This window comes from Oreochromis niloticus, linkage group LG12 (genome assembly GCF_001858045.2).
Source record: "Oreochromis niloticus isolate F11D_XX linkage group LG12, O_niloticus_UMD_NMBU, whole genome shotgun sequence".
NCBI classification, from domain to species: Eukaryota; Metazoa; Chordata; class Actinopteri; order Cichliformes; family Cichlidae; genus Oreochromis; species Oreochromis niloticus.
The window spans coordinates 19,109,752-19,125,236 of NC_031977.2; the positions used below are offsets into that span (position 1 = coordinate 19,109,752).

Consider the following 15,485-nt stretch of genomic DNA (forward strand, 5'->3'; position numbering starts at 1 on the left):
ATTGTGAAGCAGGAAAATGAGATCACATTCGCTCATCACTGGCAAGTGTGTCCCTCACACGCCCTTGTTACACTTACTCAAACACTCTCCCTCGAGTCATCCATTACCACGCTGCCGGGCTCTTCGCTGAGCGAGTGTCAGGATGTGATGGTACAGCCAGTACTCTTTTCACCAAGTTTCAGGGCTAACTAATTTATTTATTCATGATATAGAGCAGCACAGCTTCAACCCTCAATTCAAAGACAGTAATGTGTGCCTAGCATTCCCTAGCAGGCTCCAATTCAGCTTAAACTTAAAGCAAAAATCATGAGAAATGATTAAACAGTGGGGAGAGAATCAGAGCATGTGACATAAATGGAGGAATTAAAGTCATTAAGAGCAGACTTGAGCACTTCGACTTGACCTGCTGTAAAAACAACTTCAAATAGTAACGTCTGTCATGTACAGGGGGTTTAAACGGACCAATCAGCAGACAGATAGCTGCTGGATTGGTTGCAACATTTATTTGTTGAATTCAACTGGCCAATGCCGCCAAAACTGTAACCCACTTTCTCCCTTTACTTATCTGCACTTCCTCACTCAGGAAATAAATGAGCGGGCTTAACCCAGACTAATAAAACACACCTTACACCTGGATGCCTGCCAAACAAAACAGAATAACGGTCAAAGAAGCAGAGACGGAAACATGCGCTTGGGTAGTAACAGAGTCCAGTTGGCGCCTCGTGACAGTGGCCTTTACAAAGAGTGAGCTGTGTCATGAGAGCGGAGAAGGGGAAAAATATCCCTCTGGTTACACGCTGACAGCATCTCACACCAGTGACCGTCCCTGCAGGCATTTTTCAAACCAGACCACAAACCTCTGGCTCACCAACTGTCACTGTGGCTCCAAACAGCGACACAGTGACCCAGAAAGAGGCCGTTACACCCAGACAGAAAGCGTTTCATAGAGCGCTGCTCGTGCCTCTAACAAGACGCATGACTCAGAAATCACACATGACGACATCGTCACACACGTAGAGTACGTTTTTACAGAAAATGATGCAGTCACTGAGACATCAGCACCAGATATCAGCACCTTTAATGACTGCAGACAGTCATGCTGCAATCTGGTCTGCTGTGCTGACAGACCTTCAAGGAAGCTGCCGGCACACCTGTCAGCCTCACCTGACTCAGCCGGTGAGATCCAGGAGGAAGGAGGTGGATATGAGAGGGTGACGAGAGAACAATCCTTGCTGGGAGACGGGTATTAGAGACATTACGCCATGATATTTGTGAGGAAACAAGGAGAGAGGAGGAGAATGACAAAAGAAAGTTGTTTCACAAGGGAGTTGGTAAAAACTTGTACTTGAAGGGTGCTTTGAGTCACTTCCTGCCAAGCAGCAGCTTTCTATGGAGTCAAAACCTCAAACCTCCAAAAGACATCCGACTGAAGCAGCTCAATCAATCACAGCCAATTAGAGAGCTCCTACGGTTTACCAGTAATCCCAACCAGCTGACGACACACTCCCGAGGACAGGAGCACCCTCTGAAGTCATCTGGTACACATGAGACACGCAGGTTTAAATAGGACTATGTTTCGGGAGGCCAATTTCATTTATTGTGCCCGATATAGAAACTGCACCAGATGTGGCTAAACAAGGAGGGGATTTAAGGTAGTCACAAAATTAGTATTAGGGGAGGTGCTGTCCCACACGCTCAGATTTGGTTGGCTCAAGTGGAGGCAACTTTTCTAAAACCTAAAGATGTTACCAGACAGAGTAGCTTGTGACAGCTTGTCTAGTGACATCAGTTTTAATATGTAAAACTTAAAAACTTGCTCATACTTATATATACTTACTTATACTGTTTATTAACTGAGAGTGTTACATTCAAATGCCAAACATATTAGATAGGTTTGTTAGATATGTCAAAATGAACTCCCAGCATAGTCCCACACAAAAACAGTAAGAACAGTTACTCTTTGTCCTACATTTAATGTGCTGGAGTCTTTTCACCCTAGCTGTAGCCTGTCAATCATGGATCCACAAGACCTCCAAGGCGACTTGACAAAAATCTGTCCACAGACAAATCAACGCTTGCCAAAGTACTCAAAACTGCCTTTGTAGTAGTTCCCGTGACCGCTGGTATTTTCAGGACTACATTTTGACATCGTGAAACGTGTGAAAACATGCAGTGCTTAGACAGGATTAATATACAAATGATGTGTCAACCTCTATTCTTTTCCCAGCGTTAGATCATTTTTTGGTAATAACACAGAGCAGTACGAAGCCTCTGAATGTCTGAGCATCTTTAACAAATAGACCACTTATTATATGAAAGCTCTGGCTTTCAGACGTCTTTGTGCACGTCTTTGAATGGTAACACACAGGAGCCCTGATGGGAGGATGAAACGTTGTGTGCTAAAAGTGTTTTTTTTTTTAATTTTACATTTTTAATTTGTCTGTATTTGTCAAAAAAATATGATTTCTTCTACAGCTCTATATATTTAAATATATAAGAGATTTGCATGTACTTTACAACACTAAACTCAGGTATTACAAGTATAAAAGTTAGCTGTAAAAACTGCATTACTGTTGAACAACGCTGTGAGAAGAGGTTCACAAAAGTTGGGTCAAACGTTGCAGCTTGCTGTGTGAACCACATCATTGACACACACACACACACAGGCGCGCGCACACACACACACACGCATACACACACACACGTACGCATAAACACACTGCGTGTATAAATAAGAATATATGAAGCTGAAGGAGAATCTAAAATAATAATAAATAATATGTACAGAAAAGCTTCACATGGCATGCAAACGAAAAACCAAATACAGTAAATAAACAAACCAAATGTTGTACAAACCGGATTCCAAAAAAGTTGGGACACTAAACAAATTGTGAATAAAAACTGAATGCAATGATGTGGAGATGGCAAATGTCAAAATTCCATTCAGAATAGAACGTAGGTGACAGATCAAAAGTTTAATCCGAGAAAATGTATCATTTCAAAGGAAAAATATGTTGGTTCAAAATTTCAAAATGTCAACAAATCCCAAAAAAGTTGGGACAAGTAGCAATAAGAGGCTGGAAAAAGTAAATTTGAGCATAACGAAGAGCTGGAAGACCAATTAACACTAATTAGGTTAATTGGCAACATGATTGGGTATAAAAAGAGCTTCTCCACTCATCTACAATGCAAACCCAATACTCCTTTAAATCTGATAACAACAGCTTAAGATTTTAACAAAAAATTAATTAAGTTGCTCTAATATTTATCACTTTGCCTTTTCTTTTTTTTAATTTTCACTCCCTCCACCCCAACCATTCGCAGCAGATGGCTGTCCCTTCATGAGCCTGGTTCTGCCGGAGATTTCTTCCTATTGCAAGGGAGTTTTTTCTCCCCACTGTCACTAAATGCTTGCTCACAGGGAATCCTCTGATTGTTGGAGTGGCCAAATACTGTAGGGCAGGGGTCTCAAACTCTAGTCCTCAGGAGCTACTGTGCATTACAGTAGCTCCTGAGGACTGGAGTTATAGACTCCTGCTCTAGGGCAACTAGCAATTCTTGTGAAAATTAAATAATAATCCTTAAAAACAACAACAATAACAACAACCAGCAAATATGGTCTTGAACGTGGGCACAATTTTGGTGAAAATCCATTAAGTAATCACTGTTTCAAGTTCATACCAATATTCAAAGCAGAGCAGCGGATGCCTTACCAACACATCAATCCTTCAATCAGACCTCAAAACACCATGTTAACGCTGATAAATTGGATACAAATTAATTAAATAAACCAGCTTTAAGCATCAACTAAGTGTTGTTTGTAATTTTTCAAAAATACAGAGCTACCCTTCAGCTTCCTAGTAGACAAACTGTCATGGTCCTGGATCTGGTGACCCAGGGTTCTTATGTTTTTGAGTTTTGTTAATATTCCAGTGTCAGTCACGTTTTTTGTTTTGTTTTGTTTTCTTTATGGGATTTGTGCTATATGTATAGTTTTTAGTCTTTAGGGTTCTGTCTCAGTGTCTCCCCTGTCTTTCCGTATTTCATGTTCCCTCTCCGTCTTTCCAGTCAGTAATGTCCCCATGTTTGTTTCTCCCCCCTGTTCTCAGTGTTAAGCTTATGTGTATTTGTCTGCTTCTTCATATTTGTCATGCTTCCTGTTTTATCTTGATAGTCCTTGTCCTGCATTCGATGTATTCAATTTTGCTTCCCCTTTGTCTTGTTATGTCAGATTAGTCCCCAGCTGTGTTCCCACCTGTTCCATCCTCTCATTATCCTGCCTGTGTATTGACGTCCTCAGTCTCCCTCTGTTTGAACATTTTCTCTGAAATTAAAATACATTTTCCAAGTGGTAATCCTTCTTTCCCGGATGGACTCTTTTATCTTGTGTTATAGGCTACAGCTTCATAGTGTTCATAGAAAGCAAGTCTCAGTTTCAAGTGTGAAGAGAAGACTTCAAGCTGCAGGTTTGAGAGGACGAGTTGCAGCAAGAAAGCCATTGCTAAGACATCAGAATAAGACAAAGAGGCTTGCCTGGGCCATGAAACACTGCTATTGGACTACTGAAGACTGGAAGAAGGTATTATGGACTGATGAATCAAAATTTGAAATCTTTGGTTCATCACGCAGGATCTTTGTACGCCTTCGAGTAGGCAAAACGATAGTTCCACAGTGTGTGGCATCAACTGTCAAACAAGGAGGAGGAAGTGTGATGGTCTGGATCCAGGGTCAGTGACTGAGAGTGAGAGACACCCTGAACCCAAACGGCTACCACAGCATTCTGCAGCGCCCTCTGGTATGCGCCTAGTTGGTGAAGGCTTTATCCTACAGCAAGATAATGACCCAAAACATAAGCCCAGTGTCTGGGACCCCTCAGACCAAGTGACATTTTGACTCTCAGTGGGTGTGTGCAGGTCTGGTCTCATTTTGCTGCTTTTTTCCTGAAAGCTAAGACTTGTGCAGTTTGACACAAAGGCTTGAAGTATGTGGTTGTGCATCCATGTGCACGAATATAAAGGAGACCTCTCCTTTATATTCGTGCACATGGATGGGGTACTGTGTTGTTGTGCATGAACAGAGCCCTAGAGTAATAATTTCCAGGGTAGACTGAGGTTTGAGTGCAGCCAGGCAGCTGATTGGATCAGTCCTGTGTCAAGTCCACAAGTGAGTTTGGCCTTATAAGGAAACACGGGACGCTTATTAAAGCAAAGGCTGAACTAGATTAGCAGCTGCCACTGAGGAAGCTGGACTGCTACTGACAAAGAAACAAAACAAAAAAAAACAACAACAACAACAAAAACAGAGAAGTGAGGGTGAGTAAAGCTCAGAGTAATTTTAATTACCATATAATGCCATTGTTGGTTTTTTTCAGGGCAAAACTCCAAGATTTAATGATTGATCAAGTGGATCAATTACCTCACAATGCCTGCATTCAGTAGGTCACCACACACACAGACAAAGAGAGGTGGAAATATAATCAGGATAGCAACAGAAAGCCCTGTAAGGCAGAGAACACCTGGTTCTGGAGAGGAGGCAGTTTCAGTTGCCTTTCAGCTGAAAACCAAACTCAAGGTTAGAAGTCATTGTGTTACAGTGCGCACTGAGCCTCCATTGTCTGTGATGAAGAAAAAGAGGGAGCATCTATGAAATATACATGTAAGTGAGGGAGAGATTATTGTGCATGTGCCAGCCTGCAGTTGCACGTGCAGGAAAGCTTAAAACGTTTTCAATAGACAGACCTGGGAAAACACTGTCCCCCTTTACACTTGAGGTAGCAGCCATAAAGAACAGACACATAGAGGAATGCGTGGGGGCCACGAGGGTGGTGGGGGGGGTATAGTAATCAACAATGCCCTATAGGGCCGTAATGATGCACTGAAGACAGATCTGGACTCCAATGTGCTGTATTCATTTAGTCTCACATTAGTGCAAATAACTCCACATGCTGAAGGATTAATCAGCGCATGCTTGATTGTGCACACATGGCCGGCACTCTGATCTAAACTGCAAAATAATTACTGTTCGGCTGTGTGCAGGACCTCAAAGTTATTTCAGATCTTTGCTGCACTGCCGCATCTCAGCACACTAAAATTGTGTAATTCTCTTTGGTCTCGTTCAGCCACTCCTGTGAAAGTGCTTGCCTCCAGACCCGCAGGTCAGGTCGCAGTGAGGTATCCAGGTCGAGCAGGAAAACTGTGACCCACATTTGGGAGCCACTCTCGTAACAGGGTTTATGCCTGATTGTTCCTTAGTAGTTTCTTGTGGGATTTCTGATACTGAATCTTATCTGTAGGAGCTGGTTCTTGAAGCTGAAATTATAGTAAAAAAAAAACACAAAACACCTTATTTGCTTTAAAAAAAAACATTTGTATATTCCCATCCAGGAGGAACGAGCCTTCAAAAATCACACTGCATCCTACACTACAGTTGCACTGTCCTGTGACAAGACTTTGAAAGTGCATGATGAATCTTCTCTAAATATGCTACATCGCTGGTCAAACCGAAGTCCTGCGTGACCGGCTCATTTAGTTTAATGATGGAGGGCCAGAAGGCAGAAGTGGTGTCCCACAGGAAGAAAAAGAGAGGGATAGCTGAAGCAATTTGGGATGCAGCAGAGCACAAACTGTTTGTTATAAAAGCTCCCAGAGAGGCAGCAATAAAAATCCTGCGTATAACAATGATACAGAGACAGACTGAAAGAGGCAAACAAAATTTAACAGATCAGCAGTGTACATCTCAAAAATGCCACGACATTAACAAGGCTGAGCTGGAAAGCAAAACATAAACATCCGCCTGATGAGTTCTACGGACCCCAGGAAATGTCTCTTTCCTCAGGAAGTTAATATAGAAAAAAAAAACTAAAAAAGAAAAACAGTGTTTCTAAATTTCTTCAATTGCTCATTTAAAAAGCATTATCCAGCGCCATACAATCATCCTTTTTAATTAAGTCACTATGTGACTTAATAAAAAACTTTTTTTTCTCCCTCCTGCTGAATGCTGTATGCAGATCCTTATATGTTCCATTTTCCTCTATAAACAGAGCAACAGCTTAGTATTTAAATGGGACACCAAAATCTGTGCCGACTCCCTGCAGCAGTACAGCTGAGAATCAGAGCTTGGGAAGTAGCATTAGATGGCATCTTAATGGCATCTCAATGAGAGTTAATTTTCTCTTCCCCCTGAGAGAACAACAACAGATTTCTCATCGCATTGAAACTGTGTGTTTCATCCACATCTGCTGAGTATTTTTTGTCTAAAACCTGGACAAAGAGAGGACTTTGGAACCCAAAAATCTCCAGACACTAAATGCATAAAGCTCAAGGGAAGGTTGCTGTCCATCTCAGAGACGCCTCTGACAGCAGACAGGGACGAGGAGGGGAAAAAAGAAAGCACACGTTCAATGTCTTATTCAGACCTTTTCCATTTGGCTGACTGATGATCCGGACAGAGATCAGTCGCACAAACTGCCTCTGCTGGATCATTTACCACACAGAGGAAAAGACCAGAGCAGCTGTGACAGCAGCAGCTGTCTCATATCTGACAGTTACAAAACTCGGTGCACCGCCTGCTTGACAGCTACACAATATACTGAGTCTAAACTTCACAGGCGGAGTCTCCTCCGTCGTTCTGAATATCTCCTGGCTGACTGCATCAGAAGCACTGGAAGTAGGAATTCTTCTGACAAGCTGCAGACTGCAAGTTTCTAAGAGTGAGTGAGCCATTAGTTTGAGTCAAACCAGACACAGCAACACAATTCACATTGTGCTCAATTTATTTTGAACAATAAACAGAAACTCATTTAGGGAAAAAATATTTTTTTAAACATACACAAAAATAAAGCAACACTACACTACACTGATGTTCCCTTCCTGACACAGTCGTCAAGCGTTCTGCATCTTCTCCTGAGAACAAACTGCTGATATTTTGCTTGCTAGGTGAACGTATAAACAGATAAAACAGGGATGTCAAACTCATTTTACATCGCGGATCACATACAGCCCGCTTTGATCCGGTGAAAATACCCTGTCAGTGTAAAGTAGCTTCACTGCACATTTAATCCCAGAGACATCTCAATGCAAGAAAAAGAAGATGTTCCAGTTTTTCTACATGATAAAGTCAGCGTGACTCTTTGAGCGTAAATTGTAAGAAATAAATATATAAAATTACTGAAAATTCTGGTACCTCAATGCCCAGACTGTCCTGCAATTATACAGCGCAAAGATTTGTTAACTCACAGAAAATGTCCTCTTGTACTTATTTATGTATTTTACTGTGGACACTAAAAAAAATAGATATTTCTGTAGTAGATATTGAAAACTGGAATTCTCCTGTCATTTTATTTACCTGTTTATCTGTTACTTTATTACTGTAGTAAGAATGGCTGTGGAGAGATACTTATCATTAGGACAAGCTGTAAAATTTATAAAAGCAATTAAAAGTCCAAAAGTCCTCCTTCACATTTTCCAAAGATGTCCAGTGAGCCGGACTGGTTTCTCTGCCAGGCCGATTCTGGGCCGTGGACCTTCTGTTTGACACACCTGCACTAAAATATGAAGTCACCGATTTGCTGATTTAGTTGACCTACCCAAAAAGGACTGGGAAAAAGTGCACACTTATTTAATCCCACTTCTACTCTATAAGTCACCAAATATTCTTCATCAAGCTTGTTTGATATAGACCACGTGTGTCAAATATAAGGCCCAGGGGCCGCAATCAGCCCAGCAAAGACTGCAATCCGGTCCACTTGACAGCTTAGGAAAATGTAAAAAATATTATTACTACACCGTAGTAATAAAGTGATAGGTAAACAATTAAATGAGAGCAAAGTTCCTGTTTCTACTATATAATACAAACATTTGTTTTTTAACAGTGTTTCCACAGTAAAATAAAACAAAAAAAAAAGTATTTTCTGTGACTCAACAAAAACTGTTTTTTAAATAATTGCAGGACAGACTGAGCAATTTATTTCTTACTGAGAATCGTCAGATATCTTTGTTTTATTACAACAACATTTCTTTATCATGTGAAGGAACTGAGATGTACTGTAGAAATGGCACTTCTTGCTCTTATACTAAGACATCTTAATGCGGGATTCAATGCATAGTTAAACTTTGTGAGCTTCACTTAAGACCAAAGTGGGCTGCATGTAGCCCATCAGTTTGACATCCCTGATATAAAGAGTAACGTTTTGTGATAAATGAAATGCACTCAACCCATTTGTTTTGGTGGATAAACACTTTAAAAGTCTACCTTGTAATTTTTTTTTAAATACCCCATTTTCCTCACTCTGTCTTGCAGAGTACGGGGGTTTGATAGTCGTTAAAGTGAAACTCCTGAAATTTAAGCATGCTGTTGGCCTCCAAAAGCCACAGCGACAATTAGTTTAAATTTGTATCGCAAAATATTTAGTAAAGTTTCCACACACCGTCTCATGAGAACTGTATAACTCACAGGCAAGGAGCCTAAGCAATACACAATCTTATAATAATGTAATCACATTACTACACTGTTAAGTGCTGTTTGTTCAGTGTACTGCGACATTATTCTCTAATGGCATTACTAAAAGGACAAAATAATGCCTGCTAAAAATAAAATACTGCTTCAGATTTTAAAGGCCGCTCGTCCTTCTGGAGTAGCCACCCTTTCAAAAATATACGCTTAAATAAGAAAAACTGACACACTGAACTCAGTTTCAACTTTGCCTTCAAAACACAAACACTTAAATACTTTCTGAGCTGCGCTAAACAGTGTTACATTCACTCTGAATGATTGTCCCACAATAACAAACTACTGAGGGGTCAAAGACCAGATGAAGTTCATGGTTTTTCTTTTCTCATCTGTTCAGAGCCAAAATCGTAGAGCACTATTTATAGCAGAAACAAAAGTTTCCAGTTTTATGACGCAAACATGCAGCTTCTTATCTCAGCTCAGCACGGCCATTTATCTGGATATTTGCTTCAAAGACTGAAGCCTGCAGCCAGGAACTAAATGGTTCACTATAATAGGCTGTCACTGCAGCAGTGTAGATAACTCATCCTGCGTCAGAGGGAGCGCTGCCCTGAATATTAAAGTGCTCCAGTCTTCATCATCACCTCCCTTTAATCCTTTGGAAAATGGAGCACAAACACCACGTACACATCTGCATAGGTCAAAGGCAGCCAAGTTCACAAAGCCTAAAGCTCGAGATGTAGGAGATACTTCAGGTTCAGTTTTCTTGTCTTTACAGGTGTTTGTGGTGGGATGCAGGTGTGGGCGGTGCATTCGGAGGAAGATCTAATGCATGCAACAACTTGTACCTACCATGGTAGGTACAAGTTGAGGACACTTCACTCAATTTTCCAAAAAAGGTATGAAGAAATGAAAATGGTTTTCAGGATCGTTGAGGGGACAGCAATATCTGATCATTTCAGCTTCAATTTGATTTATATCACTTTAAAAAGGTGCCACTACTGTACCGTTCTGTCACACACCAGCTGTTACAGCCGTGGATGATTTTTGAATAATGTGGGTCAGTGTATTTACAAGTAACCCTGGCCAGGTGAAAGCTCAGACGTGAAACGGTTCTTAATGCTCAGGCATGTTTTACTGCTCTTGGCTCTGTGTGGTGCTAAAGAAAGAGGAGATTGATGATATGTTGAAGCCACGCACACAGCAGCCGCAACACACCTGCTGTTCAAATCTTCAGTTTGCAAGTGAGCAACCAATCAGAAGACAGCTAAAATAACTGTTTCAGACTGTGGCCACACCGAGGTCACGTTTTAAATGAAATCTCTGTGCGTGTGTCTGTTTGCGATTTAGTCCGCAAGGAGTTGAGCAACAAAACTTGGCACGACCCCTATTCCATTACTACCTACTCGGATCGACTCGGTTTTTAGGGTGTTCCATTAGGTCAGGGTTGTCGAACTCCAGGCCTCGAGGGCCGGTGTCCTGCGGGTTTTAGATAACACCCTGGGCCATCACAGCTGATTTACAACTCTAGGCCCTCGAGGCCTAGAGTTCGACACCTGTGCATTAGGTCATAGCACCTGGTACCAGATACTGTGTTTTAACAGTACCTGCTTGGCCGGGTGACGTCGACAGACTGCATGCCACCGATTGGCTGATCAGTAGAGTCACTCAATGAGTCATGAGATCGTCTCGTTCACGAAAATCAAACCCACCATTTCTGTAAACGGTTACAAAAAAAGCAAAAAACAAAAAAACCCAAAACGCAGTGTCCTCTGTCTCTGTCGAAAAGCCGAGCAGACCGAGCAGCAGGTATTCTTACTTCGAAGTCAAGCTTTGTTGTAGAGTTCGTTACGTCGCAGGATGCTTGAACGCGTTGCTATGACAACGACCATGCACATTTGGTGGTACTAAATTGTAATTGAAAACCAGTCGGTCCAAGTAGATAGTAATGGAAAAGGGGCCTAATGTGATTAAATATCTGAGTTTGCCAACAGCACCAAACGCACCAGTTAATACTGTAAGCATGGCCATCTACTGGTATAAGAAAATGAAGGATTATTTTGAACTGTGTATCAGGTATTAACTCTAATTCACTTAAAATTTTCCAGCTCTAAAATTTTATAGTTGGATACAAGCATAACCCTTGACTGAAATTTCATGGAAACAAGAAAAAAAAATTCTAATTTTAGCTTGGAGTGTATAAAAACACACAGCCTGCATATATATGAAACTGTCCCAGACAAGAGTTATGTAATATAGTGCAACTCCTGCAATTTATATCTTCCTAATGACAAGGCTGACATTTTGGACCCCCGTCTCTGGGGGTTAAGTAAAATCTGCACACTATGCCAAGATCCTTCAAAACAAGTCCATTCTTCCTCTCAGACTGTAACCGTTGAGCCCTTGTCAACTCACAAAGGGTCCACAGAGCCATAAAATAAAGGCTCAGGGGTCCCATATATCAACGAGGCTGGACCACAGAGCAAAATCGGCTATTTTAAACATGTGTGAATACCTCTCGCTCACCAGGGAGAAAGGGACAGTCACACAGCTGGCAACACAGGTCACAAATCATTATGTGAGACATCCAGCCCGTGTGAAACCAGCCCAACAGGCGCTGCAGGCAGAAAAGTCTCCAAGCGGTCAAATCAATTCATAAATAATAAAACATCTGAGTTGTCCATTAACTGCAATGTGATTTTTATGCAAATACTGATTTCACGTCTGTTACAGTGCAGCCAAAGAACCAACAGACACTTTCACGACAGAGCAGGATGATGCAAGATTGCCACATCAACAGACACCTGCAGACCCAACCCGTCCTGCAGGTTTAACCCACAAGAAAACTGTTACCGCACAGCACATTGATGGGAATAACAGCAGATAATCATCACCCTCAGAGCTTGAAACCATCAGATAAAGTCTGCTATTAAGTAACAGCGGTTGGAGTGGTTTGGAAGGAAAGGGGTTTTCTCTGAGTGGCCTCAGCAGCTTTTGTGTTTTTGTGGCCACACAAGCACCATTCAGACAGATGACCCGCTGCAAACTCTCCCCCTCCCCACCTCAACTCAGCTCTTCTCCTGAGGAAACCAGGACACCAACCGATTATTCCTGTGGACATTTAAATAATTGTGGTAGCTGAGAGAAAAGACAACTGCTTTCCCTTGTTGCCATGGAGGGGATTAAATGAGCAGTATAAAAGGCTGGCCGGGCTTTCAATACAAGTGTCGAGACGGGATTAGTGGCGTTAGAGAGGCCGCCGTATGACCTTCTGACTGCTTAGTTCATTAGGTACAACACAGGCCTGGAGCTTGTGTTCGTTATCCAACTGTTTAATAGCAGCTCCTCCACCCGGATTTACGATGAGCTTAATTAAAGCCCAGCCATCTCCAAACGCCTGTCATCTTCTACTAGTGTCCTGAATAAAGGCAGATTCACAGAGAGCATAAACCCCACACAATGAGGTGTTATGTTTCATAAAAAACTTAAAACACAAAAAAGGCTCCATTCACGGCTGTCATGCCGAGTTTAAATTACACCGCAACCTCATGTGAACTTCTCCTCCGGGTTTGTTTCGTTTGAATCCGAGTTCACCGCGGAAAACCCTGACACTCGAGTCACCACAAACATCATCAGTGAAAATGTGGGATCTCTGTGACCTACAGGCTGCTGGTCACGTCTGAGGGAGGAAAACTGAGCAGAAAGACGCTCAGCCGGAAGAGGCCCGTTCGCTCCAGCTCGGTAAAGGCTTGAGTAATGGGCGTCAAGATAAGAAGACAAGTTTTTTTAATTCTCCTGCTGAGGCTGCTGCTCCTCTCTGGACAGCATTTTCTCACAGGCCACACAGCAAGAGGCAGACAAGCACCCTTAAAACCAAAGAGCTGGGGTCTGATGGGGCCATAATATGGAGAAAAATGTGTCTGAAGTTAAATATTCCCAAACAAAATCTCCCAATACAGTCTTTGAAACCTTCCCAGCTAAATTTGTGGCTTTCCTCCCTCCTGCTCAGTTCATCTTCCTTTTCCCTGCTCCGTCTTCGTATAAATAAACTCATAAAGCCCCTGATCAAAGCAGCCAGTGCCACCGCTTCAAAGTAAATCACTGTGCTGAAGGATAAATATTATTTCCTGCATGTACTCCTGTGCTCCCACCAGCGTAACGTCACTCATGGTGAGAGCAATTTATGGGAAAACAGGGGCCGTGTATGTCGGCAAGATGATTCCAGACTCTAATGGATTTGGTTTAAATAACAGCACGCAGGTCAGCTAAACATCGCATTCATACCCTGACCCCCTTCAAAAGCAAACAGCTCTTTTCTTGTCAGGTTAACCGATCTTTAAAAACAGCAATCAAGGTTTTTTCCCTCCCCTTCTTCTTTTCCATCTTAAAGTGCACATTCTTCTGAAATCAGCCGGTGAGGGTAATGACAGAAAAGCGAAGCCACACAGAGTTTCAGCTGTGAGCTGCAAACTTGATGGCTTTAAGTAATTACAAATTTAAAAACTAAAGAATGAACCTTGATGTTTCATGTATGACTGTTCCGTATGCGTCTGTGATTCAGACAAAATGCCTAAACAAGGGCAGCTGACTCATACTTCCTTGTCGGCGTGTCTGCAGGTGTTACTTTCCCCTCCTCCATAATTAATTACAATGTTCCTGAAAAGAACTAATAAAAGTTGCTAGACTTCCTGGTGAATGATACATTCCTCCAGTCAGTACTGACTGATGCTCCTGTGAGGTTATGTCTCATGAATAACTTTATTAATCATGAACTACTTCGACTATTCTGCAGTCAGACATTTTTACATATTAAATTTCTAAACAGCTATTTTCTCCATTAGTCTGACAGCTGTTTGCTTTGATTATACACAAAACTAGTCATTTATTAAAGATTCAAATACCCTTTAATATCCTGGCACCAGCAGCAAACCCTCATATTTTTTGAAGTGCCAATGTGTTTGGGATATACTGGAGATTAATTTCTCCCAGTCTACTGATAAGCACTGGGAGCAGATGTTACTGTATGCGTGTAGAACACCTGTCTGGACACTCTTTCCTGTGAGGTATCAAAAGGTGAGACAAATACTGAATATATCAACAGCAATGGGCTCAATCACCGTGATCAGAAAGACATTTACCTCCATTAAAAGCACACATTTCCTTTAAAGACATTTTCCCCCAAAACAAAGGACTCACTGAGCCCCCTAACACACTCAACATTAGTATTCCCATTCATCTACTCACCAAAGCCCGGAGAGAGGGCTCATCCAACGCTGAATAGCTTTCCAGGGACATTTCTGAGTGTCCTGTCGAGCTCAGGTGAGACGAGGTCTGGATAGGGATAGGTGTCCCGATCAACAACAACAACGTCTGTACCCACCTGCACGGCACGTAGGCTGTGTTAACGTCTTTTTTAAAATTATCCGCACTATCTATAACTTTCTACTCAGCACAGCAGAAACTTTTTTTTACTTCTATCAACAGAAATAAACCCTCGTCCTGCTAAAAGAGCATACCTCGGTCGTCTTCGGCCGTTTCTCGAGTCACAATGAAAGCACACACAGTCCGAAGTTCTCACGAGGAGACGTTGGGAGCTTTTTGAACCGAGGATTCCCTCGGAAAGGTGTAACCCCGCCCCTCGCTGGATCTGGCCTCTCCCGGCGCTCATTCAAAGCGCGCCGCTGTGTGGGGGGACGCAAAATAGCCTCCAGGTATGGAGGATGATTGGTGCCACTGTTAGCTATTATATGTTAATATGCCATTAAAATCCTTATATGATTCTCATTAAAAGCCTACCTTTTACAATATTAATGAAACCTCTATAAAGTAATACTAATAATTATACATACCTGTTAGTAATAATTATAATAATAATTTAATTGATTTATAGTGTGTAATTAACTGTTTATATAGTAAATAACGGATTAGTTTATTTGATAGTACTTATCTAATAAATGTAGATTTTTTTAGATGTATTTTTGGCCTGTTTTATTTTGATAACAGGACAGTAGAGTAGACCGGAAAGGTGGGACAGAGAG

At 41.7% G+C, this 15,485-nt stretch overlaps 1 protein-coding gene and 1 long non-coding RNA gene across 7 annotated transcripts in view; one reads left to right on the plus strand and one right to left on the minus strand.

Annotated features, from left to right (window-relative positions):
- Positions 1–15,116, minus strand: part of smtnb (smoothelin b) — a 48,710-nt gene extending 33,594 nt beyond the window's left edge. For 3 of the 6 annotated variants that reach the window (XR_003222424.1, XM_013275359.3, XM_019365703.2), the window contains exons 1-2: positions 14,964–15,116; positions 14,692–14,827 (exon numbers count right to left, since the gene is read on the minus strand). Coding sequence is in view for 4 of the 6 variants with exons in the window: in XM_013275359.3 (XP_013130813.2) it covers positions 14,692–14,827; positions 14,964–15,115 (288 nt within the window). In the remaining 2 variants the exon portion in view is untranslated. Of the gene's footprint in view, positions 1–14,691 lie in introns of all 6 variants that reach the window. The other 3 variants (XM_019365705.2, XM_019365704.2, XM_019365706.2) reach the window with 3 other exon arrangements.
- Positions 5,125–13,119, plus strand: LOC112848335 (uncharacterized). Its single transcript, XR_003222425.1, has 3 exons — positions 5,125–5,312; positions 10,226–10,346; positions 12,181–13,119. It is a non-coding gene; the product is annotated as an uncharacterized LOC112848335 (long non-coding RNA).
- Positions 15,117–15,485: the final 369 nt, after the last annotated feature.